Source organism: Chanos chanos, chromosome 13, assembly GCF_902362185.1.
Source record: "Chanos chanos chromosome 13, fChaCha1.1, whole genome shotgun sequence".
Lineage (NCBI taxonomy): Eukaryota > Metazoa > Chordata > Actinopteri > Gonorynchiformes > Chanidae > Chanos > Chanos chanos.
The window spans coordinates 21,498,098-21,522,043 of NC_044507.1; the positions used below are offsets into that span (position 1 = coordinate 21,498,098).

At 40.3% G+C, this 23,946-nt stretch overlaps 3 protein-coding genes across 4 annotated transcripts in view; 2 read left to right on the forward strand and 1 right to left on the reverse strand.

Annotated features, from left to right (window-relative positions):
* The first annotated feature begins 898 nt into the window (after positions 1–898).
* ciita (class II, major histocompatibility complex, transactivator) lies at positions 899–13,498 on the forward strand. The gene is made up of 18 exons (XM_030789765.1): positions 899–1,211; positions 3,509–3,574; positions 3,734–3,772; positions 4,096–4,167; positions 4,274–4,327; positions 4,741–5,040; positions 5,131–5,181; positions 5,334–5,441; positions 5,797–5,874; positions 5,971–7,660; positions 7,750–7,929; positions 8,130–8,195; positions 8,321–8,401; positions 8,568–8,651; positions 8,926–9,009; positions 9,125–9,208; positions 9,482–9,565; positions 13,423–13,498. The coding sequence occupies exons 1-18, from the start codon at positions 899–901 to the stop codon at positions 13,496–13,498; spliced, it is 3,510 nt and encodes a 1,169-aa protein (XP_030645625.1).
* Positions 13,499–17,620: 4,122 nt separating this feature from the next.
* dexi (Dexi homolog (mouse)) lies at positions 17,621–18,576 on the reverse strand. The gene has a single exon (XM_030790876.1). It carries the CDS (start codon positions 17,888–17,890, stop codon positions 17,621–17,623), a length of 270 nt encoding a protein of 89 aa, XP_030646736.1. The 5' UTR covers positions 17,891–18,576.
* Positions 18,577–18,868: 292 nt separating this feature from the next.
* Positions 18,869–23,946, forward strand: part of clec16a (C-type lectin domain containing 16A) — a 40,236-nt gene continuing 35,158 nt past the window's right edge. For both annotated transcript variants that reach the window (XM_030789889.1, XM_030789890.1), the window contains exons 1-6: positions 18,869–19,040; positions 19,602–19,730; positions 20,020–20,153; positions 20,343–20,491; positions 21,609–21,714; positions 22,935–22,940. In XM_030789889.1, the coding sequence (XP_030645749.1) occupies positions 18,967–19,040; positions 19,602–19,730; positions 20,020–20,153; positions 20,343–20,491; positions 21,609–21,714; positions 22,935–22,940 (598 nt within the window). In that variant the 5' untranslated portion in view covers positions 18,869–18,966. The remainder of the gene's footprint in view (positions 19,041–19,601; positions 19,731–20,019; positions 20,154–20,342; positions 20,492–21,608; positions 21,715–22,934; positions 22,941–23,946) is intronic.

The following is a 23,946-nucleotide window of genomic DNA, read 5'->3' on the forward strand; positions in this document are numbered from 1 at the left end:
CTTGTAAATATTTGGTAGAAAAACTTTCTGCGTTTACAGTCACGTTAAAACACATAGCTCTGCTTTCGCTCCAAACCGTAAAATACGCCAACGTTGTTTACAGAAAGAAAAACAACAACAGCAAAGACAGGAGTATCTCCCAAACGTGTCTCTGAAGTCGTTTTCCTGATAGTGTGTGTGTGTGTGTGTGTGTGTGTGTGTGTGTGTGTGTGTGTGAAGATGGTCTCTGTGACTTAAGAGAACAGCAGACTGTCACTGGCAAAAAAAAAAGCCCTCTGTGGACTGTTGGTTGTCTGGACTACTCTCACTCTGGTTTGATTCCATATAGAGACGTTTAGTGGGTCAACTTGTCCTGTCTTACAGATTTTTTTAAGTGAGCTTTTTGACTTTTCCGTCGTTAAAAGGTGTTGTTGTTGTTTTTTGTTTGTTTTTTTTTCATCCCATGATCATTTATTGTGGTTAGACACGACTTAATTCAATGACATGAAACGGAGACCAACTTCTCCTTTGGTCTCATAGGAAAAGCGAAGTGAGATGGACATGTTGCCTGTGGGCTTTATATCAATGTAATGTATCAGCTTTTTTCCTTTAATTGGAAAAAGTACATGTGAAACTAGAGAAGCGTCCACTCAAAGAGCGAACATTCTCTCCGATATCCTGATTAGCGGCCAGGAACTCGCTTACATTGGCTGAATCTAGCTCTTGGTTGTAGTTTGAGGGACACATACAGTCACATCTTCTCTGGAGTTCTCTGGGAGTAAATCGTGGTTGGCACGAGGCTGATGTGTTCACGGATCCAGTGACTGGCACTAAAACCTGGTCTGTGGACATGCTTTTTGTGCTGCTTAAGGCGAAGGTGAGGTTCATAGACTAGAGGAGTACTCTCTCAGTCGGTGCCATGGTTCCCTTTGAGGAGGTGTTGGCACAGGTAAGGGGCGCCCTCCGAAACGCCACCCCTAGCCTGATTCACGATCTTCTGAAAGAGCTGATGGATGCCCAGGTGTTCTCCAGGCCTTATTACCTGTCCCTTATCCCAGCTGGTGATGAGGAGGAGTGGGACCGAAGAGATATAGTCTCTGTTAATGAAGAGGACCTGGCCAGGAGACTGGCTTTGCCTGTTTGGCAGAAATGGGACGTCTGCGAAGACATACTTGCTACACTCTTCAAACCAATGCTAGACTATGGGCCAAAGGAATTCCCCAGTGTCTGTGGTAAGTCAGACGGCCGACAGTTCCTGGTCTGTTTCTGTGATCTCTCTCAGTTAGTCTATGTATGTTTAACCCAAGGTTTTTGAGTCCTAAGGTGATACTCTACCTAAATGTCAGCGTGAGGCAAAGTCCCTCCGGTTATGTGTGCTCTTTGATATCCTGGGATGTGCAAGGCCAAGAGCTATTAAATATTAAAAAAAAGTAGGGAGGGAATTTGGAACACTTCAAGTGTCAGTACACAAAGCTGCACTACGGGAACGGACTGGGAATGAAAACCCGAAAAGGTGAGTTCTACGTCACCGAATCAAAGCCGGATGACGCCTCAATTTCATATGGATATTTCAAACAGAAATAATTAAAAAAAAAAAAAAAGAAAAGCAAAGAAATCAAAGGTCAATGTCTTTCAATGTCTTGGCAACAACAGCAGGCATGTAACGTCAGTCAGAACCTCCTCGGGGCCTTTCCACAGCCTTTGACTTCATGGAGTGTTTGAAACTTTGAAACGTTAAATATGTTTCACAACATCAATCTGAAAAGCACTTAAAAAATGATTTTACATCCACTCATGCAAAGCAGCTACAGATTTCCTGTTTACATCAGAGCGGTTTGGCTCCTGCATCCGTCAGAATGAACATGTGTACAAAAAAAGAGATTCTGTTCAATCGTCTTATCTGGACAGAACCTCTGAATGTCTGTCATACAATGTCAAAGTTTATGACTTTACTGCGGCTGGCACAGCAGAAATGCAAAGGACCATATCACAGAAAAAATGTCACATTCAGCCTCGCCTATTCCCGTGCATAGACGTCCTGGGCTTGTTTACATAACACAAAAACAATGCAGGATTGAACTGCGTATTTTACACCAGTGTGTTTTCCAAACCTTAATCTTCAACCTCTGGATGCTTTTCTAGCTCATTGTTCATCCGATTCAATTCAGAACGGCTGTTCCTGTCGGCCTTGAAAAAAAAACAAAAAGTATCAAAAACAAAAGCTTGTCGGTGAGTCACAACAGCAAGGAAAAAACTGGCCCGCAAGGAACCACACAGGCACTTTCTCTCACTTCTTCTGTTCTCCAGCCCTCTGCCACTCACCTCTGTTGGCATGTTACATCTCAGGTTTCATCAGATGCCTTGTTTAAAGAGTAACTGGTAAATCTAGGAGATCAACCCAGAAACTGGCATGAATTCAATGAAGATAAATTTCCTTCTTTTTACTTTCATAAATGTCACTATTTATGTTGATGTTACTAGCATCATTGCCATCTCCATACACAAGTCATTAGCATGTCGTTATATTATTTACATACATTTCATTCGTGTGATTATTTCGTTCACTCCACGCGCTCTGTGTAGGTAGATACTCTTTATTTGGTTATCTGGGCATTACCATACCGCACAATGAACACATCCACACCTCCCGAGATCGAAAGTAAAACTATTCACCGGAGAGCATTGTGTGCATCAACTGTCGAGCGCTCAGCGTAATGTGAGGATACCTCTAGCGTGTATAACCGTTTGCTTTCGGACCTTTATTATGGATGAAAATGATTAAAGGCGCGATGGAAAAAGCCCGTTTGGCCGAAACAGGTGATGTTTGGAAGGACATTCCTTTATTTATCTATTAACTTTCGTTTTAAAAATTGTATTGAATTAATTTTGCTGTTAGTTTGTAATTTGCGATGGGTGAGAGTTATGTAATAGACTGGTTGCACGACACGCAACTACGGTACAAATGTTATTATAGAATAATTAGAATAAACGTTTTATTTATCTATGACATTTATCTATGACTAGAACCTCGTGTCAGAAAACTGTTCTGAAATATTTTGGGGACTTTCCGGAACACCGTATAATATGGTCGCGTCCGCATACACCCTTATAATACAATGAATGTCACTACCACCAGCAAGAACGCTGGAAATCTCCCTCGAACGTGCTGAAATGTTCAGTTCACTTCATTGCAAATAATGTTATTCTAGGCTACGTAACGAAGAAAATATCCAGACAATATCCAGTTTTGCCAAATCTGCCAAATGATCACCAAATAGTGCCAAAGCAATCAATCATTATGGTGTCTCCATTTCTCAGCAGATTCTGGAGCACAAGAAACAACCTTTGAACCAAGTTTTGAGGGCCTCTTATCTGGTAAATGGGAATCTGTTTATAACCTATTTTAAAGTGGTTCTTGTTTGGTTATATTCACTTAGATTTTAGATATTACTTGACAAATCTTGGCAAATCGGCACATTAAAATTGTGAGAAAAACTCTTCCTGTTTTAATTCTGGGGTCTTTCTGTAGACTTTCCAAAAGACCTTGAGACTATTTTGGATGAAGCCAGCTTGTCTCTTTTTGAAGAATTCTTGGGTAAGTTAAGCTTTCTTTTCCCTCTCTTCTTCTTTTGTTTCTTCTTGAGGAAGTTATTCACATATACCTCTGATATTTCTGTCTTTGAAGTCCGTCAGTTGCTACTGCTGCGCACGCCACTCAATCGTTCTTTCAATTTTTGCCGATTGTGTTTTTCAGTTGATTGCAATTTCTTCAACGAAGATTTAAATGTCCACGGTACGTGATACCTGAGTCAAATAACTGTCTCAATATGTAATTGTAATATCTGGTTGTTTGCTGTTGAATGGTTTTGTGCTGCTTGGGTAGTCAGACTACACTGCCTCAGACCCTGTTTGTCATAGTAAAGACCATAACACCCCCATCACTCAGTCATTATGTAATCAGCTCTGGACTCAAAAATCTTTTTTTTGATGGTTAAAGAAAGGTGCTAATGTCTTGAGCACGTATTAGAAATGTATTCTTCACCTCTCTGCTGAAGAAGGCAAAATCAACAGTGCATGTAAGCCTCACAGAAATTTTGCTCCCCTTTTGAATAACAGATGACCCAGCTGTGACCCAAGCCTTGCCAGAGATAGACAGTTCCCGTCTTGAAAAAAGAAAACATGAAGGAGGTAGGCTTTTCTGTCTCAGAATGACCTTCTCAAATTTCCCTCCTTATTGAAGGTTAAAGTGACACCATTAGCAACATTTACGCGTGTGTGTTTTGTGTTTCTTTAGTTCAAGCGGACACGTATCCGGAGAAAGTGCCAAGACTAGAACACAATAAAATGGGTAATTAACGCAGCGTTCTGAGAATCTTAAACAGAATTTAAAGATAAAAAAGGAAAACAGCAGTCTTTTTTTTTTTTTTTTTTTAAACCGTGCATGTGGATACCAGCCAGGGAGATGATCATTATTTGTAATGTATTTTAAACAGGGCTTTATGGATTTCAGTAGAATGTGTTAGCTGATTGTGTGTTGAAGCCTTGTTCCACTGAACAACACTGCCATAAATATAAGACTAGTAATCAAAAGTTAAATCAGTCGTCTCATGCCCTATATTCCTACTTCCTCTTTTCAACTTGCTGGACCCCAAATGACTCTTAAAAATGCTGCTCACTGTATACTAATTGGTTGCATGTTGCTGTAAGATATAGAGGAAGCAGAAATTGCGCCAACCACGTATCTCACCATTGCGCCTTCAGAGGGGGGTTTCCACCTCAGTCAGGACCCTGTTCCATGCGTCCTGCAGTTAACCATGCCCCCTATACCTGTCACTGAGAGCGCATCTCTGCTGCCCTCTTGTGGTGAGTGCACAGTTGTCAATGTTGAACGCTTTCAGTTTGTGGATCGCTGCATGCCCACGTCGCTATCGCTGTGTGACCCTTCCAATGTGTTTTACATACCAGATGGACCTGCGTTCCAGGTTATCCACACTCTTCCACATTCAGTGATAAACTTCCCTGTGGCCAGCACAATTGTGCCTGTTTCCAATTACGTACTGAGTAAGTTATCACGTCACATCAGAACTGTAACTGTTCCATAAACCTGAGCAGCACAGAATAAAACAATGACTCTTTCATCTTGGTTCACAGTGTCACCTGTCTCCGTCAGTCCTGGATCTCAGATTGTGCCTGTTTCACCAGGTGAGAAGAATAACAGTTCTTTTGCCATCTGGACTGCGATGGTCCTCTTTTGTGATTGTGTTGAAATGTTTCTTTGTATTGTTCTCGATAGCATAACAGCCTCTGAAATTCTGTTGAAGAGCTATGAACAAGCTTAATCTTCTCTCTTTTAGTGGGTGGTACCGTGGCACCAACAGAGTTCAATGTAACTGCTCCAGTGAGCTCACAGACAGACTCTGCAAGTAAAGGCTTGTATTCACCGTCTGTCTCGCCCAGAAAAGGTGAATTCAGGTGTTGATTATAAGGACTCTGGTTTACTGACGTCAACTTTAGATTGTAATTGTACGAAATAAAAACAGACTGCATAACATTGTATGTTATGTTTTTGAACTTTTATAGTTAAAATATTTTGAGGAATGTTTTTGTTGTTTGTTTGTTTAACACTTGGGGTTTGCTCATGGACTAAATTAAAATCTAATGTTAAATATTAGATATTAATATTAAATCTAATCTCTAACAAATTTGCTTGTCCAGATGTTTATAAGACACAGTAAGCTTTTTGCATTAGACATACATTGCTGGAGCATCAGAAAAGCTGTGGTGTGTAAAACTTTGTGATGCTGTGTTCATATTTAGCTGCAGATGAAATACAACAGAGAGATACTCCCGCATCAGTCCCCCAGCCTCCGAGAAAACCCAGCCCAGAGATGCCACGTGAGTTCAATGTTAAGCTTTAACCTATCACACAAGTCACACCTAATCCATCAACCTCATGACAAAACTAAAGAACAATTTATGTTTCTTGCACAGGATGTGTTGAAGACTACATACAACTGGCAAAATCTCAGATGAAAGATTCCTGTGGTCTAGTGGAACCAAACATGAGCATGGAGAGCCACTATGTAGATGTTCAGCTGGTCCAGAGGAGAATCCAGATCAAGACGGGCAAGAACGCCAACAAGTGTCTGGAGAAGGAACTGGTCGTTCTGAGTGACTCTGAGCGAAAGGAGGCCACAATTGACAGGAGTCAGGTTTTCAGGGACAGTTCCTCTAAACCCAAGCAGCTGATGGCCATTCTTGGAAAGGCAGGGATGGGAAAGAGCGTGTTGATTCGCCGTTTGTGTTTGGACTGGGCCAACGACTGCCTTCCACAGTTTAAGTTTGTCTTTTTGCTGAATTTCAAAACTCTGAGTAGGACTCAGTCAAGCCACAGTCTGAGGAGTCTGTTGTTCGATCTGTCTTCTGCTCCGGGCAGTGAGAACACTGAAGATGTGTTTAAATACATTCTGTCTTCTCCCGCAGAAGTTCTGATTATTTTTGATAGCTTTGATGACTTCAGAGACTATACGGGGCTTCTTCACTGCCCTGACACCTATGACTTGGACAGTAATTACAGCATCAAGGACTTGTTCTCAGGACTCTTTCAGAAGAAACTCCTCGCGGGGTGTACACTTCTGATTGCCACCAGACCTAAAGGGGTTTTAAATCAGCTGTTACGAAAAGTAGACAGCATTTTGGAGCTCTGTGGCTTTACCTCCGAGGAGATCCAACTTTATACCTCAAACTATTTCAGAGACAGCACGTTCTGTGAGAAGGCATTGGCTGCGATAAAAAGCCAGAGCTATGTTTTCAGCCTGTGTTCCTGCCCTTTATTGTGTAGGATCACTTGTTCTCTACTGGAGAATCAGGACTGTGCTGGTTTCACTTTGCCTTCCACTTTAACGGGTTTATGCAAAAGGCTGCTTCATCAAATTCTAAACAAGAATTCTGTGAAGGACAAACAGACACAGAACATTCTCCGTCTGTGTGGCCTGGCATGGGAGGCCTTCAAAACTCAAAATGTTCTATTGAACTCCAGGCAATCGGGCTCTGAGGAGCTCTGGGACTTTGGACTCAACAGTGGAATTCTAACATCTCACATCACACGTAAGGAGAATGGTGAGGAGCAAACTAGCTACTCGTTTGCTCACCTCCTCATTCAGAACCTCCTGTGTGTCCTGCACATGGCACAATCCAAAGACATCAGTGACAAGATGCTGGTGGCTCAGATAATGCTACAGCAGAAGAAGAAGAAACCTCAGGGAGAATGGCACGATGGGATGCAGAGGTTCGTCACAGGCTTGCTCTTCCAGAAGACGTCAAGCCAAGACGGCAGCTTTCTGGAGACCACAGCGGACACGCAGGCGAAGAGAAAGGCAGTGGAGGCTCACCTGGAAAGCCTGAGGCCTGGCCAGCTCATCCCCACCTATCTTCTAGAACTGTTTCACTGCGTGTATGAATCTAACAATGTCAAGCTCTCCAAACACCTGGTGAAAAGCCTGCCGGATGATCTCTCTTTCTACGGGACCCAGCTCTGTCCGCCAGACATATATGTAGTGAGGCATGTTCTGCAGAATGCCAAAGGTCTTAGGAGGACTTTCTCCATTAATCTGCAGGACACTTCCATTTCCCTCAGCGGTCTCAAAGACCTGGTCGGGCTGAACTGCATTAAATCATTCCGGTGAGGAATCTTTTACAGCATATTTTACCGTTGTAAATGTATCTTAAAGTATTTAATTTTTATAGAAAGTTTTTCCAAATCTCATGCAGGGCATCAATAGCAGACACTATAAGCCTTTGGGAAGACTTGCACAAAAACAATGATGCAGCGCTATTGAAAAGCACTGTGGACAAGTTTACAATATGCCCATATAAGGCTACAGAAGTCCGCCACATAGACAACCTGTTTCACCTTGTCCAAATCCACAAAGAGAGGAAGCTATCGCTCTGGTGAGGAACCAAAAAGTTCAGCCACTCTGTTCCAATACTCTTCCGCTTTGTTTCTCCTCAACAAAGCTTTTTTTTTTTTTGTTCAATTTCTGGTAAACGCTGTTCTCATATTCACAGCTCAAACCGAAATCGTGCTTTCTTATCTTAGCCATTGGAATAATAATTTCTCTGAGGCACCTTTGTACTATCTCGGTTTTCAGTGGTGCTGGGCCAGCCCTGGAAGATGACATTCCAGCAGTGAGACACCTTCAGAAACTGGAATATGAGTGAGTGAGGAAATTCATTAAACAGCCTCTCCCTACACAGATACTTACACCGTTACCATTCAGTAAACTGCTACGTTCGTGTGCCTTAGATTTTTTGTGTGTGTGTGTGTGTTTCTTGCTAACAGGCTTGGCCCCCAGCACGGTCCAGTTGCCTTTCCCAGACTTGTGGCTATCCTGCCTACTCTTCAATCTCTGCAGTACTTAGAGTAAGCATTGCAGTTTGAATTTACAAACATCCTCTGCAGCATGAAGAGTTACGATGGTTAAAACAGCCACAAGAAATTACACTCCAGCCCACAAGCCATTCAGTTGTTCCGTTTTCCTTTTTATGATGAGTAGCATTTTGACTCTCTGTCTCTCTGTCTCTCATAGCCTGGAGAATAACAAAATTGGAGACTCTGGTGCTGAGCTGCTAGCTGATGTTTTGTTGAATTTATCATCTCTGAAAATTTTGAAGTAAGCTTTGTACCAAAAAAAAAAAAAATCACCTTACAGTCCTTACATTACCTTAGCAACAAGAGAATATAGATTCATTATTGTTATTTGATTTTTCATAAGTATTATAATTACTTTTCATTAATAAAATAGTAAGTATGTTCACCTGTTGACTGCAATTGTTGGCTCACTAGCCAACCTAACTGCTCGTTTGTTATTTTTAACCCTACGTCAGATAACAGCTGCACTGAGACTGCCTTTGTAGCCTATTGTCTGTATCTCTCTATTTCTCTAGCTTGTCTCAGAACTACATCGGAGATAAAGGGGTAGAGAAGCTGGCTCTTGCCCTCTCATCCGTCCTCTCTCTGCAAAGCCTCAGGTGCTCGTTTTTTTGGCTTGAGAAAATAAAGATAAAAAAATCTGTGTTGCACTGAAAATGTTTTTTTTTTTTTTTTTTTTCTCGCTCACTCAAAATGTTTCCTGTCCTTTCACAGCCTCTACAGTAACTTCATTGCAGACGGCGGAGCGGAGAGCCTTGCCTCCGTTTTGCCAAACATGAAGTCACTGATGGATCTGGAGTAAGTCTAACACCTGACAAATTCTTGTTGGCCCTTTGCTGTTGGCTGTCACGCATTACTGCATTATTCTCCATCAGTCTCGGTTTCAGGGCATATGATTACACTTGAGACCTCTCTGTTACATGGAGATCACCAGCAAAAACATTTTTGTTCAAGGAAATTACTGAAATGCTGTTAAAGTTATGCAAATGATGTACTAATGCTGCTAACATTATTAACATAATACATTTTATCGCTGACTATTAATAACACACATATTCTCCTTTTCCATAGTGTGAAATATAACAAGTTTACGGACATTGGCGCACAGAAGCTAGGAGATGCTCTGAAAAACTGTCCAAGTATCAAGGCTCTTGAGTAAGTCATTACTCATTACATTACAAAGTTACTGGGAGAGCAAGCCATGCTGTTTACAAGCTGGTATTCTCGCTTTAGTTCTCTAACGGGTTTTGTCTGTGGGAAAGTACCCTGTTGTGCATGTGTATGACTCCAGCCAAAACCACAGTGTGGTATTTTAAATATTGTTGCTGCAAACATATTGAATGCTGTGCAGGGCTTGGGCTACATATTGGAATATTGAGATATAATATAGCATCTGAAACAAATATAGTATAACAGAGTAAAATACATGTTAAATGTTTCTGAGGAAGTTAAGCACCAACACCAGCTGTAACATCAGTGAACTCACAGTGTTTCACAACAAACTTAAGCTTCATATCAGAGCCAATGCAATGCATATTTCTCACCAATGCAGCCACAGAGACATTGTTAAAGTGCACAGTGAGGTTACAGACATTAACCTGGAGCCACCCCTAGACACTTACTCATCTAGTTACTCTGGCATTCACATCTCAATTAAACACCTTCACAGGATTCTCTCTTTCTTATTCTAAGTCTCAAAATAAAATAAAATTAAATAAAATTAAATTAAATTAAATAAAATAAGTGTAAATTTCAATACCAAGTAGGATTAGATAAAAATATGTTCTTTATTTGAAATTGTCTAAAAATACAACACAATATTATACTATATAATAACACAATATTACTACTACTGCCACTACTACTACTACAAATAATAATAATAATAATAACCCAGTACTAGCCTGTATTGTCATTTGTTTTGTCTTGTCACTTTCTTTGAAAAAACAAAATTGATGGGATGGACTTGCAAGCTAACTGTCAACAGTTAATTTCATGGTGCAGAACTAGCATGCAAATAGCTGCTGAAATAGTTCTACCCTCTCTCTGTCTCTGATTTTGTGAACAGCTGTTCCATAGTTTTGGACAATCCAGCCAGGCGCTTTTTTTTTTCTCTTTCAATTTCTCTCTTCAACCCATCGTGAGAAATGCGCTAACCTCTTGCTATTCCATTACACTATGATGCCTGAATCAGCTGATTTGTGACCGCTTCGTGTCCCCAAATGATCAACCTATTTCATTTATTATACACACACACACACACACACACACACACACACACATATATATATATATATATATATATATATATATATATATATATATACACATTTAGTACACTGTAAAAAATTATTCTGTGGTCATACAGATTTTAAATAATGTGTTTGGTAAAAATATATTCAATATAATTGTGTCCTTGATTTTCTGACGATTATTCAAGTAAATATTAAATGAAAATGTTTAGAATAAAATCCACATATTCTAGTTAAATAAAACATAAGCATTCTGTTTAGGTGTTTCCAAATGGTGTATGATGGTATTGGTGTTATTTAAAAAAAGGGAAAAAAAGAAAGAAAAGGGAAAAAAACGGCTGCTGGTGTTAGTCGTGACTTGTATTCAATATCAGTCCTGTGTGAGGGTGGTCACCACAAATAATTTTTCTATCGGCTAAGTTCCCTGTTGTAATGAATTCATTTCATTTTATATTTTTATAAAAATAGAAAATAGTACACACAGCTTCGTCCAGGTTGGCTGGCTCACCTTTATCATCGGGACGAAGCCCAAAATTCTCCCAAACAGGTGCAGAAACATTTTTCTTTTTTTTACTAGCCCTACGTTATCTCCACCTCTCGCAGCCGCCATCTTTGTTACCAGTAGACTGACCTCTGGTGGCGCCGGCTGTGCACTGCAATACCTCACCTCAATACGTCATCTCCGTATCAGGATATAGAAAAAGAGAAGCGTCTGTATTTTTGACGGTATTGAAACTCATACCTTCGGTATTTCAAAATACCGCAGTATACTATAATACCTTGAAACCGCCCAACCCTAAAAAGCACTTCCTGTCAGCTGGCTATCATCTAGACACAAGACATCTGAAGAGAGGAGGTTTAAAACGTGGCGTCTTGGTAACATTTTATCGTTTTGGCTCTGCAATATGATGTCTGAAACATAGCCTTTCGAACAGCTAACTATGTTTGAGCGCTTTTCAAGACTACCCTAATATATAAGAGCTATAAGGAGCTATAACAAGCACTATCACAAGGTGTGCCTATCTCACTTATCCACATTTTTTTTTATTTTCATCTTGTTTCCAAGCTAACATTAGCTAACTATACATATATGCAAGTGTCGGCTAATGGCCCTCAATTCCCGTTGTCTTAATTTATAGCCTCAGTGCTACCCAGCAAACATTGCTGGACATCTGCTACCTGGATTATATCATTCTTAGTTTGGGTTTAAGCCCAAACTGGTATTCTTAACTGGGCAAACCATTAGAATCTGAAAACCCAATTGAAACCAGTACAGACCATTTTAGACCAGTTCATCCCAATAGACTAGCTACTGGATTTTCAGCTGGAATTTCCGCTAGGGCTTTGAAACACATTTTCTTCTTATCGTTTTATAGTGAGTAATGACTTGACGTGTCAATGAAACTGACAGTATTAAACATGTAATTATCATACTACAAACTGATCAGACAAGCCGTTACTGTGAAATGTATGATCATAGACTAATACTTATACCACAGGGGTGTTAATACATGTTAGCAACATTAAAATAATTAATAGGATATTGTGCAATGAAAGTCTCTCACACTGTCGCAGACTTGCAAACAATAACTTAAAGAGAGTGTGTGTTTTATTAATGTATGAATTTTTAATTCTTATGTAAAAGGAATTGATGGAATGTGGATAAGTATTACTCAATTGTACATCATTGATACGTGAAATCAAATTAATTTTTATTACTATTTTTTTGCAAATGTAAAAGATTTTGTGTTTTGTATCAACGCAGCATTTTTGTTTAGGTGTTAACTAAATCCTTTTTCTTTTCTATATGATTCTACTCATATTAAATGAATAACTATAAAGGCTCTCATTTAATTCATATTAACTCAATACCAAACTTAGTTATATTTAATTAATAATATTGCTTGTAATCTGTTGCCTTAATTTTATTGAGTAGATATGGTGCATCGTGTACAATTCAAGTTATAGATTATAAATATATGGTATTGTATTTATTTATCATAATGAATTAGTTTAAGGATTGAATTATGGACATGTAGAGACCATCAAAATCTGTGGTTCAAAAACAGTCAGCGTAGATACGAGAATTAAAACTGATTACCCCTTACCTTCAAACACTGCGTCACAACCTGCCACATGCACCCCAGCCCCCTCTGTTTCACCTCTATTTTGGGAACCAGAAGTCACCACATCAGTTACCTCAAACTCCTGCCTGTTTTCAGCTTAACAGTCGCACGGCACGTTAGGGAGAGTACTAAACTGACACATTTTGGCCTGTGGTCTGCTGCTCCAGGTTACAGGTCATTTTCTCTGTGACGCGGAGTGTGATTTTACTGCTAGTTTTGCTCAAAAGCAAAGGGTCAGATATTTGGCCACTGTTCTAGTTATGTATCGTGATCTTGGCTTGTAGGCTTTCATGTTTGCTATTGCTGTGACAACATTAAAACATTATATTTTGAGAATATAATAGCACACACCAACTAAGTCTGTACAAACAACTAAAACACTGGAATGTTGATACCACAATATATTTGTATTAGTTAATATGTAAACTGTTAAACATTTTAAGATGAACAATTTATGTGCAGAACATCCTCAGACTTTGGAGAGGGACATTTATAAATACACAGAGTAATCTATTTGGTCATTTTGATGCTTGTTCGTGTTCAGCTTGTACGTATGGTAACCCAGCAGTTCGGTTTATTTCCCCAGACTGTGGAATCAGTTTATTCCATATGGCGTGTTTGTTTATTTCCCCAGACTGTGGAATCAGTTTATTCCATACGGCGTGTTTGAGCATCTCCAGCACCAGGACACCAGAATAGGATTCCTGTAGGATTCCCAGACATGCCGGGCTTCCCAGACTACTGCCACGCGACCTGATTCGCAGACATGCCGGGCTTCCCAGACTACTGCCACGCGACCTGATTCCCAGACACGCTGGGCTTCCCAGACTACTGCCACGCGGCCTGATTTCCAGACTACTGCCACGCGGCCTGATTCCCAGACACGCTGGGCTTCCCAGACTACTGCCACGCGGCCTGATTCCCAGACTACTGCCACGCGACCTGATTCCCAGACTACTGCCACGCGGCCTGATTCCCAGACTACTGCCACGCGGCCTGATTTCCAGACTACTGCCACCAGCGGTGCCCTTTCCTGCACTGTTAATGGCATCTGACAGGACCAGGGACACAAGAACATCAAGTTTTTATCCTTGTAGAGTTTTTCTTTCTTTCCTTTTTTTTTACATTTCACTGGCACTGTTGTTCCTAACCCTCAAATAAGCACAAATTTGAAGAAAAAATGTTTATTTTAGAGTTATTTTATTAGAGTTTATTTTTTTATTCTCTGTTCATTTGGGATTAACTTTTTTTGGTAACAATTTTATGGGTTTTTTGTGAAATTTCACCTCTAACACATCAGATGTTAATCGTCTGATATTTTAAAGACTGATACCTTAAAGAAATCACACAGACATTTTAATCATCACAGACACACACACACACACACACAGCCTTATGTGGCTTTGTCGCACAAAAACACACATCATTGGTGTTCTGTAACATAGACCAGCCACATTAACATAACTCAACACACTGCTCTCTGTTTTGTGGGCATGTTAAGGCATTTCAGGTAAAAAGGAAAAAAAGAAAAGAAAAGAAAAAGAACAGCAGAAAAGAAAGAAAAAACAACATATCCACACTCACTCCATCCCTCCTAAATTCTCACTTCATCCCCACATCAGCCGCGGTGAACTAAAAGGATAAAACAGTTATTTCTGAGAGCTTATTGAGGGTGGTGTAACTTCTGAATCCTGTGTGTTGTGAGAACTGACATGGACACAAAGCTGAATGTTTTGTTTTTCACTGCAGCAGCGCTCATACAGTCAGACTGGGTGGCTGAGAAAGGTAGCTTTCCCCTCTCCTCTGAGAGTAAAGCACACGTGTTAGCAGCTCTGTTTGTCTGAGTGAAAAAATACTCTTCTAGGTAAAAAAAAAAAAAAAAAAGTTACCTCCCTTCAGACTTAAAAACAGAAAAGTAAATTAGAGGAGGCTAGCGTCTGTGAGAAGTTAATGTCCGTGGGATTCGGTTTTCTTTCCATACAAGAGCACAGCTGGTGTGAGGTAAGGAAGTAGTGGATTTATGGAGCATCGTCCACCGTTGAAATACACATAGTTACACTACATACACACTGCCGACGGAGTGTGTGTGTGTGTGTGTGTGAAGGGGGGTGTGGGCATAGGTGATACTCAGCATTAACACACTTTAGATAAGACCTGAATGTGTCGTGTGGCATACACTCATGTCGTAGTGTGTGTCAGTGTGTGTGCAATGATTCAACTGTTTCTGTGGTTTCTTATCACTCCCTCTGACCAGTCGGTCCAAAAGTCCAAATTCTCTCAACCAAATACATTAAATTTGCAAAAAAACAACCAACCAACCCAGCAAAGAATAACTTTTACCAGAGACATAAGACGGTACTTGATGCAAATGACTCAAAAAGTTAAAAAAAAAAAGAAAAAACGGTAAATTCTGATTCAAAAGAGGTTTTACAACAATAATAAACTGCTTAAATTCTGTGTACTACTGACTTTTGAGAGAGAGCAGTACAAACTGAAGTTGATTTTGTCTTTTTTTTTTCCCCACTACCCAGACTTGGAGACTTTAATGAGAACTTTGTATGAAAGGTAAAGACACTGTCACAATGCACATCTGAGTCATGCACTCGTAACAAGTGCTTCTCATCAGTTGACATCATACAGAGAAAAAAGATCACTGGACTCCATGTCTTTACTGCATTTCTCCACTCCTGTGGACGTGAATGCATTTGAACTGTACAAGTACGAGTATATCAGTGGGCTTGGTCTCTAGCTAGACCAAGCCCAGAGGGAGCTCTTTGACACCACTGATTAAATTGGGACTTGTTTGTTGTGATTTTTATTTTTTCATAATGCTGCTTGTTGAAACTTTGCACTGACATAAACTTCTGGGCGTGTTACGCTGTGTACTTCTTTTGAATATGGTTGAGGTATATTGGATTTGAATCTAAGAGCTTTTGAGTCACTCGGGAGTTAATCTCGCTATCAGACTATGGTAGATTTCGGTTAAAATGGAGCTGATTTTCATTTTTATGATTGTGTCTTCGGCATCCCGATTTGGGTCTTTTCATTATTTTAATAAATGGCCTGGCCTTTGGTGTTACCAGTTAGAAGACTCATCTGTATGACAACTGTTTGGTTTATGCTGGTACACACCCCCGTGACTAAGCTCTTCTTTTGCAACTGTATGTTAATCCCATTTTCATTACTGCTGTGTGTTGCCAGCCCACAGGGCAGTATACCAGCTTATCTTCATCCATAAAACAACAACAAAAAAAACAACCAAAAATTCTTTTGATGTTTTATTTGACCTTTTACTGTTTCGTGTGACATATTTCTTTGTTCATAGCTTTATGAAATGTTTATATTTAATTGTTTCTCATGGTGTTTTTTATTGGGTTTTCACCTTTCACTGTGCATGTGTTACACTGATGTGTATTTTTGACTTTGGGAGCACTTGTTTTTGACCCCTCGAGGGACTTTCCTGGGAGAACAAAGCACAAAACAAACAAACAAACAAACAAACCAGAATCTGCAATGTATATTCTTAAACTCTGAGATACCGACACTAAAGCAACTGGAGAGAATTTTGCTTGGGCTCCTCTTTAAGCAGAACTCAGTCTTTTCACTGTACCAAATTTATTTGCACATTTTCCCTGACATACTTTTGTATTGTGAAATGCAAGCTGCACTGATATTGAGAGAATAAATCTATTTTCCACTGTATGCTGAAAAACGCCAGTGTGTCATTTATTAACTGAAGTAACAGCATTGGGTCATTTTATTTGCACTTCAGTGTCTTTATGGTAATAACCCCATCTAAAGTACAAAAAAGATTAAAGCTTGTCTCTACTTCTGCTGAATGTTTTTTTTTTTTTTACCGGTACTTTTTTATCTGTAAAAACTGAAAAATGGACAGAAATATCCAACACTCTCCTTTTTTGTAATTTAACTAGACTCTTTGTCTACACCTTTTCATGGTGTGAGTTTTCCTTCTTTTACAATCAGTGTTCAACACATCGTTTTCATTCTGCTCTAAGTCTAAACTATGATAAGCTATGTCCTTAAAATATCATGGAAGACCAGGCTACTTTTAGCATTTATTAAATATATACTATATTTAAAATTCAATCTAATATATAATTTACAGCCTTGTAACAAATGTGCAATGAGACACCTTTTCAGCCTGAAGAGACTATATTGCTATATACAACCTTTGTGTAGAAAAATACATGCACAAATATGCCGGATTTCAGAACATCCCTGTCCTAGTGTGTAACTCTCAAAAGAACCTGAAGTGCTAGATCAGAATAGTAAAGGAAACTAGAGGGTGAACCCTAAAGGTCTTCCTCTTTCCGCCCCACGGATCCGTCCATGTGCATCGTCAATAGTAACGTGCATACTTAAGGGCAAAGTGTCGGTCTAAAAACATGTCAGCGTATGCAATCTTTATATCCGTGATGGCTTGTGGTATTCGCGATTGATTTCTCGAGAGACCATCCAGAGGCTTCATGGGAGGCCAGATAATCCAGGCAGTTTTCATGCACAGCAGTTTCTTGTGATTTGGAACAACCTGTCGGAAAAAAGGCAATATTCACTGCTTACATGTGATGTTATACATACATTATCTGCCAAAGCTCACGTTAACTAAGGGAATACAGCGTTCTGGTACGACTTACTTTCTCATGCAAGGACTGCTGCTGTAAGAAGATATCAAAAACGTCACATTATATTTCAACGCATCGATATCTCCGTCTGGTATCCGTTTTTGGCCAGATCCATCCATTTGCCAAACTGCTTGCTCCTTGGAAAACAACTGATGTGAAGTCCCGAACATATTCTGCTTATATATCGCTTCATTCCAGATATCCCTCAAAAACATCTAATTCTGTGTCCGTTTCATATGGGACAGAGGCTGGGTCGGAGAGCACGCCCAAATCCACCAGGGCTTGGTCCATATCCTCCGGAAGAAAGACTATTCCGACATTAAGCACTATGTATTCCATTAAAAAGGCATAGTAGAGGATTAGAACATTGACAAAAAACAGGCCGAGATAAAACATATAGGGAAGCTGGTTAATTAGCGATTCCACTGAATCTAACTGAGAATAAACTGATCGGGTCATAGAATCTTGTACACGCAGTATTGTACCACTACGCAACTGAGTAACACGGTGTTCAGTTTATAAGGAGGAAGAGAATAGTGATACTGGAGCGTCTATTCCAGCCATGATATCAGTCACTGGACAGTGATTCTCCACTCCTTCCCAACACGAGTTTTCTAACTGATTTGGAACTAAGGGTTCAGTTAAGAGAATGAAAATACAATTTTAATGTATCTAATCAACGCACATCGTAAATCGTAAAGAACCTTGACATGTTACGCAGTTCTTCGCGAGGTCTGATTTGACAAGTATATTCTGTGACGGAATTCTTGACATGCCAACTGGGACCTCAGCAGGCTAGCTGACTTGGCAATTTTCCGCATGTACCAGTAAGTCAAGCAATGATCTGCGTGCAGCTTTGCTTGAAAGAGAAAACACTGTGTTGGTTCTGTCGATCTAAATCCCAGATGTCCAGTACACTAATTCCGTAACGACTCGTCGACTTCAAGATGCCTCGATTACACTGTGCCAAGCACTGAACAAGTTTCTTATTCGTCTCTCTGTTGTGATTGAAATTCATGACAGGTCAGTTTCGACACCCATCTTCTTAGGCCAGCATGCTATTCTCGTTCCCTGTTGAGTTTTTCATTACTCTGTTTCACCCTTTTCCCCCTCAGTATAGCCGTTAACTGGTCAAACAGTGGACATTCGAGTTGACCTGGTGGCAAAAACACAAGTATAAGCGATCATGAATACTTGAGTGTATGCTGTAATGGGAAAACAAAAGTCGCTCAATATATGTATTTACAGCGCATTTTAATGTCGTATGCTAGCGCGGAATTGTGGGAAACGTAGTTTCAAGTCTTCAACCGTTATTTGCCTGAGAACAGCCAGACAGAATAAGTGAACTACAAGATCCATGTTGAAAAAAGCAAAACAAATTACGCAGCGAACTGCTGAATGTAGTACTTCCGAAAGTCATGCTACCTTTCCTGGCTGTTTTGCAGAGAAGTTGGCCTTCACAGTGTTTGTTATGGATTGATAAAAAGAGCACATTCAAGTGAAATTACAGTGCAGCAAACTCTACAGGTGCAACTATGTTCGGTCGGTCCAGGAGCTGGGTGGGAGGGCAGGGAAAATCCAAAAACATTCATTCTCTGGACCATTTAAAGTAAGTATCATTGGCTAACTCATCTTTCTCGTGACAGCTAAATTAGCCTGCTAACGTGAAGTAGCATTAATTTATCTGTCTCCTCCAGAGCTAAATAAACGTTCTGCTTTTATTTGCTTGCGAGCTTCTCTTTTATTTGAGCTCCGCAGAAACAAATGTCTGACCCGTTCATGTACATAATTTACAGTTTAGGTCGGTTAGCTTCCGTTGTGTCTCCGTTAGCTAGCCAGGTAGCTAACTGGACATTTTGGCATTCACAGTTTGTGTTGTTTGATCGAGTACATTATTGGGTTGACTGCTAATTATTGATAGTTTTGCATTCAAATTCGAAGACCTATACTACAAATTGGTGTTTGTGAACGAGTTAGCAAAAATGTATTTTATCTCCAATACCGGGAGTTTGGGCTGACACTTGTGATGGTGTTTACAAAGTAACTGGAGATATTTAGGTTTTGTGTTTTGTTGTTTGTTTGCTTGTTTGTTTGTTTATTTGTTTTCGTCAGAATATAAATTGTAATCTGTAAGACTATTTTTCGTTGTTGTGTTTGTTTCCTTCGTCAGGTATCTATACCACGTCTTAACGAAAAACACCACCGTGACAGATCACAACAGAAACCTGCTGGTGGAAACTATTCGGTCCATCACTGAGATCTTGATTTGGGGTGATCAAAATGACAGCTCTGTTTTCGAGTAAGTTACTCCAACACATGATTCACGGTAAACGGCCCTCTGTCAAGAGAGCCATAAAATTTTGTTAACCAGAGTCTTTTTTCCATGTCATGAATAATAACAAAAGATATTATTTGTTACCTTCACATATTCACTAATTACTCAGTTAGCTTCTCCTTCTCTGGTTTTTTTTTTGGATATGATATAAAGTCACATCTGCCACATTTGGTAAACACTATCAATCTGTTAATTTATTAATTAATGCGTAATCGCTGCTTAGTAATGAATTAATGCACTTTTTCCCTTTTAGCTTCTTTTTGGAGAAGAATATGTTTGCATTTTTCCTCAACATCCTACGACAGAAATCTGGACGTTATGTTTGCGTTCAGCTCCTTCAAACGCTCAACATACTTTTTGAAAACATAAGCCATGAAACATCCTTGTGTAAGTTACCCAGACATCAGACATGGGTCAGCGGCTCATACGCTACCTCTAATATTAGATGAACTCAGATCAAAGAAGTTGAGCATAATCAATATTGCCAAAAGTTTTCCAGACAAAATTCTTATGTAATTAATTTAATATTTGTTTTAGTTTCAATTTTATGGTGTTTTTATTTTCCTCCCCACTTAGATTATCTGCTGTCCAACAATCACGTCAACTCCATCATTGTGCATAAGTTTGATTTCTCTGATGAGGAGATCATGGCCTACTACATCTCCTTTTTGAAGACTTTGTCTTTGAAACTCAATAACCACACTGTACATTTCTTCTATAATGAGGTAAGGAGGGATGTACGGAAGACTGCTCCTGTCTGACCAGGACAGTTTCACATCCTCATTAGACTAAGCAGCCCCCCCCCCCCCCCCCCCCCTCAGTTCTCTTTGTGTGTCTTATTTATGAGAATTCACTGGAACATGACCAGTCTAATTTGGGACTCCACACTTTGACGGTCTGTTTGTTTTCTTTTCCACTGCGTGTGTAGTTTGAGTGAATAAATCGGTGAGAAAATGTGCATCCATGTTAAAAACTGGCTCGGAGGTGTAGTTTCCCTCTGCGTTTGTGCACATAGTGAGAGGACGATGAAAAGCTCCGCCACGTCACTCTGCGGACGTTGTTATGTATGCAGACACGCATGGCTCAGACAACAAACGTTTCCATAGTTCACTTCAGTCCACTGTGGAGAGTAAAGACTCAAAGGCTCATTTCATTGTCTTCTGTACATATGTCCTGGCTGCCGTGTATAGGGGAAAGTTTTTGGTGTACTGTAAATGGATGTACTGAAATACTTTCTATGTCCAGTGACACCACCACCGTTTGTTTCAGTTTGTCTGAACGGTGATGTCACCAATATAGAAAGTCTGGAAGGATGGATTTACTCAGCAAGAGGTTAATCATTTGGGGTTTTACACTCCTTTATGTATTAATTGCATCCAAAATAAATAATGTAGTGAATTTTAAGCTTGTCCGGTGTTAGGCCAGTTCTTCGGAATCAGTATTTGTGCTCGTTTTAAAGAATTTCAGAATAAACTGATAGGTTGTGATTAGCAGGAAATTAGCCAGAGATAGCTAATGTTAGGACCCCATGCTGATAAAGCAGAACTACCTTAAGAACATTCGTTTAATGTCTCTTTCATTTACATTCATATAATCCACAAAAAATGAATCAGTCTCCCCCATTTATCCAGCACAGCAGTGAGTTTTGTGGCTGTATGTTCTTCCAAGCCTAATGACCGCACTGTTGGTGTGTTGTAGCGTCTAGAGACTTGTTATAGTCTACAGAGAGGTGTTATGGTCTATAGACAGGTGTTCCCTTTAGCTTAGTTCTCTCAGAGTGAATCCTTCTGTCCTGCGTGCCTCTTTATTCACGTCCTGGCTCTCTGTCTCCCATGCTTCCAGCACACTAATGATTTTGCCCTGTACACGGAGGCCATAAAGTTTTTCAACCACCCAGAAAGCATGGTCAGGATCGCAGTCAGGACTATCACTCTGAATGTGTATAAAGGTGAGTACAGGTTCGGGTCTCTGCCGCAGCTAGCTGCCTGCCTGCCTGCCCCGCCCCGCCCTCCCTTCTCTCTTCCTGCTGTCAATCACTAAACGCTGCCTTTGGTGCATGGGCATGGTGTGACTGCTCTCTACCCACTGTGAGGTAACACTTTAATCTCTTTAATCTCTTTCTCTCTCTCACACACACACACACGCACACACACATGTGCACATACACATACGTACTCATATACACACTCACAAACACACACACACACACACATATAAAGTTATACTGTAGTCCACTGATTTTTAGAAACACTTATTATTGACCCATAAACCTCCTCCTGTCTTAGACACACACACATACACACACATAATGAGGTGTAATGCATAACGTGTGTATGCGTGTTTCTGGCCTGCCTGTGCTGTTAACATACTAATGTAGAACAGAAGCACAGACGTGTGTGTGTCTGGACCTGGCCCTACTGTACACTGTTAGGATGAGCTTTCTTTTCTCTCCCTCTCTCAGTGTGACAGTATGCTTGCTGCTGGCCTGGGTATGGCTTCACAGACTCTCGCAGCGGATTTAGCCAGTGTTTAATACTGAACCAAAACTTTATCTGACATTGTGAAATCTGTAGAAATCAAAGGTGCATGCAGACTCAGTATACTACTACTGCCAATCACTTGTGCAGGTTCTAATTCAAATGTATCTGAATGTGTCCGAGATACTAAAATCATTTTAACTGAATCCTCTTAAGAGCTGAACGCAGTTTAAACATGCACCGCTCCCGCTCCTTTCTTTTGATTTTGAAATAATCGTGTGAATGCCCTCTTTGCTTGAGATTGCGTTTGCGTGCTGAATTAGCCGTGGCAGATGTGTGAAGCTGAGTGCTGTGGGGTCTGGGGGAGATGAATCAATTTTTTGGGGGGGGGGGTATGTTGTTTTTGGGGTTTTTTTGTTTTTTAAACCTGTCTTGCGGGGCAGATTTTTGGGGAGGGCGTGATGGGGAAGCGGGTGCTGTCACTGTTTGGGTGTTGCCTGGTGCGAACCATGTCTTGTTACAGAGCGGGTCTGTCTCCAGGCATTGTTCTGGAGGCCAGAGACTGGACCCTAGCTGTAGGCCTTTAAGGCCCAAGGCTGCGCTGAGCTGGGTCCTGTCCACCTAATAACCCTGTGTCTATTCTTCCTCTCTCTCTCTCTCTCTATGGTGACTCCTGTGTGCCTTTCCCCAGTCTCATGTAAGTTGGCCAAACCTCAAAACGTACAAACTTCACTGTTAAAATGATACTTTCTGGCTTCTTCTTCAGTTTTTTCTTCTTTTTTTTCTCTTTTTTTTTTTGGCTCAGTTGCACTGTTTTTTTGTTTTTGTTTTTGTTTTTGTTTTTGTTTTTGTTTTTGACCTACACTGTAACTGCACCGATGTATTGACTGTGGATCATGTGATCTGTGTATGAGTGAGGAAGTAAGAAGTATAATGTTAACTCTGACTGTCCCACTAGAGGTTTGTGCCTGAAATGCCAAGCTTTTTTTTTTTCTCTCTCTCACTTTGTCGCTGGCAGTGTTGGTTGTGTTGTGTTGTGTTGTGATCCTGGAGGTGCTGGCTCACGGTGGAAAGTTTTTAACAGTTGCTTTATTTTGCTCTAATGTGTCCTTGTTCCCCTCACTGTAACCTCTCACTGTTTTGGTATTACACAGATGCAGCCTGGCAGTACTAAACCAGTCCTGACTGTCATTCAGTAGCTCTTTTCAACCCTTCCCCAAGCCTAACTTAACCACTTACATCATAAAAAATCTATAATGACAGTGCTTATCAAAGCACATAAAACATATATTGTGCTTAACAGAACTGGGGAGACGTGAAGCTGTTGCTGATATATGTTAAATGTCTGTGTAAACTTATAAAGCTATAGTGATCAATCCAGACCTCTCCTTCAGCATGTTTATGATGCCTTTTACTGCTACAAACCCAGGCACCGCAATTACACTCTGTGTGTTGCTTCAGAAACAGTGGCTCATCCACAGATACAACACAGATGATGCTTAAGAAGACTTCAGCATTAAACTAGACAGAGGTGTGACCTGTACAGTATAATGGTCTAATAGCATTTTAGATAAGCTGAAGCTGTAAACAGAGTAAAGAGAAGAGATGTAATATTTTTTACCCATGGTAGGTCGTTCCCCACAGTAGACTGTGTAGCATTTAACCCAAGCCTCCCTCAGGAACACTCGCAGGCTGCACTCACG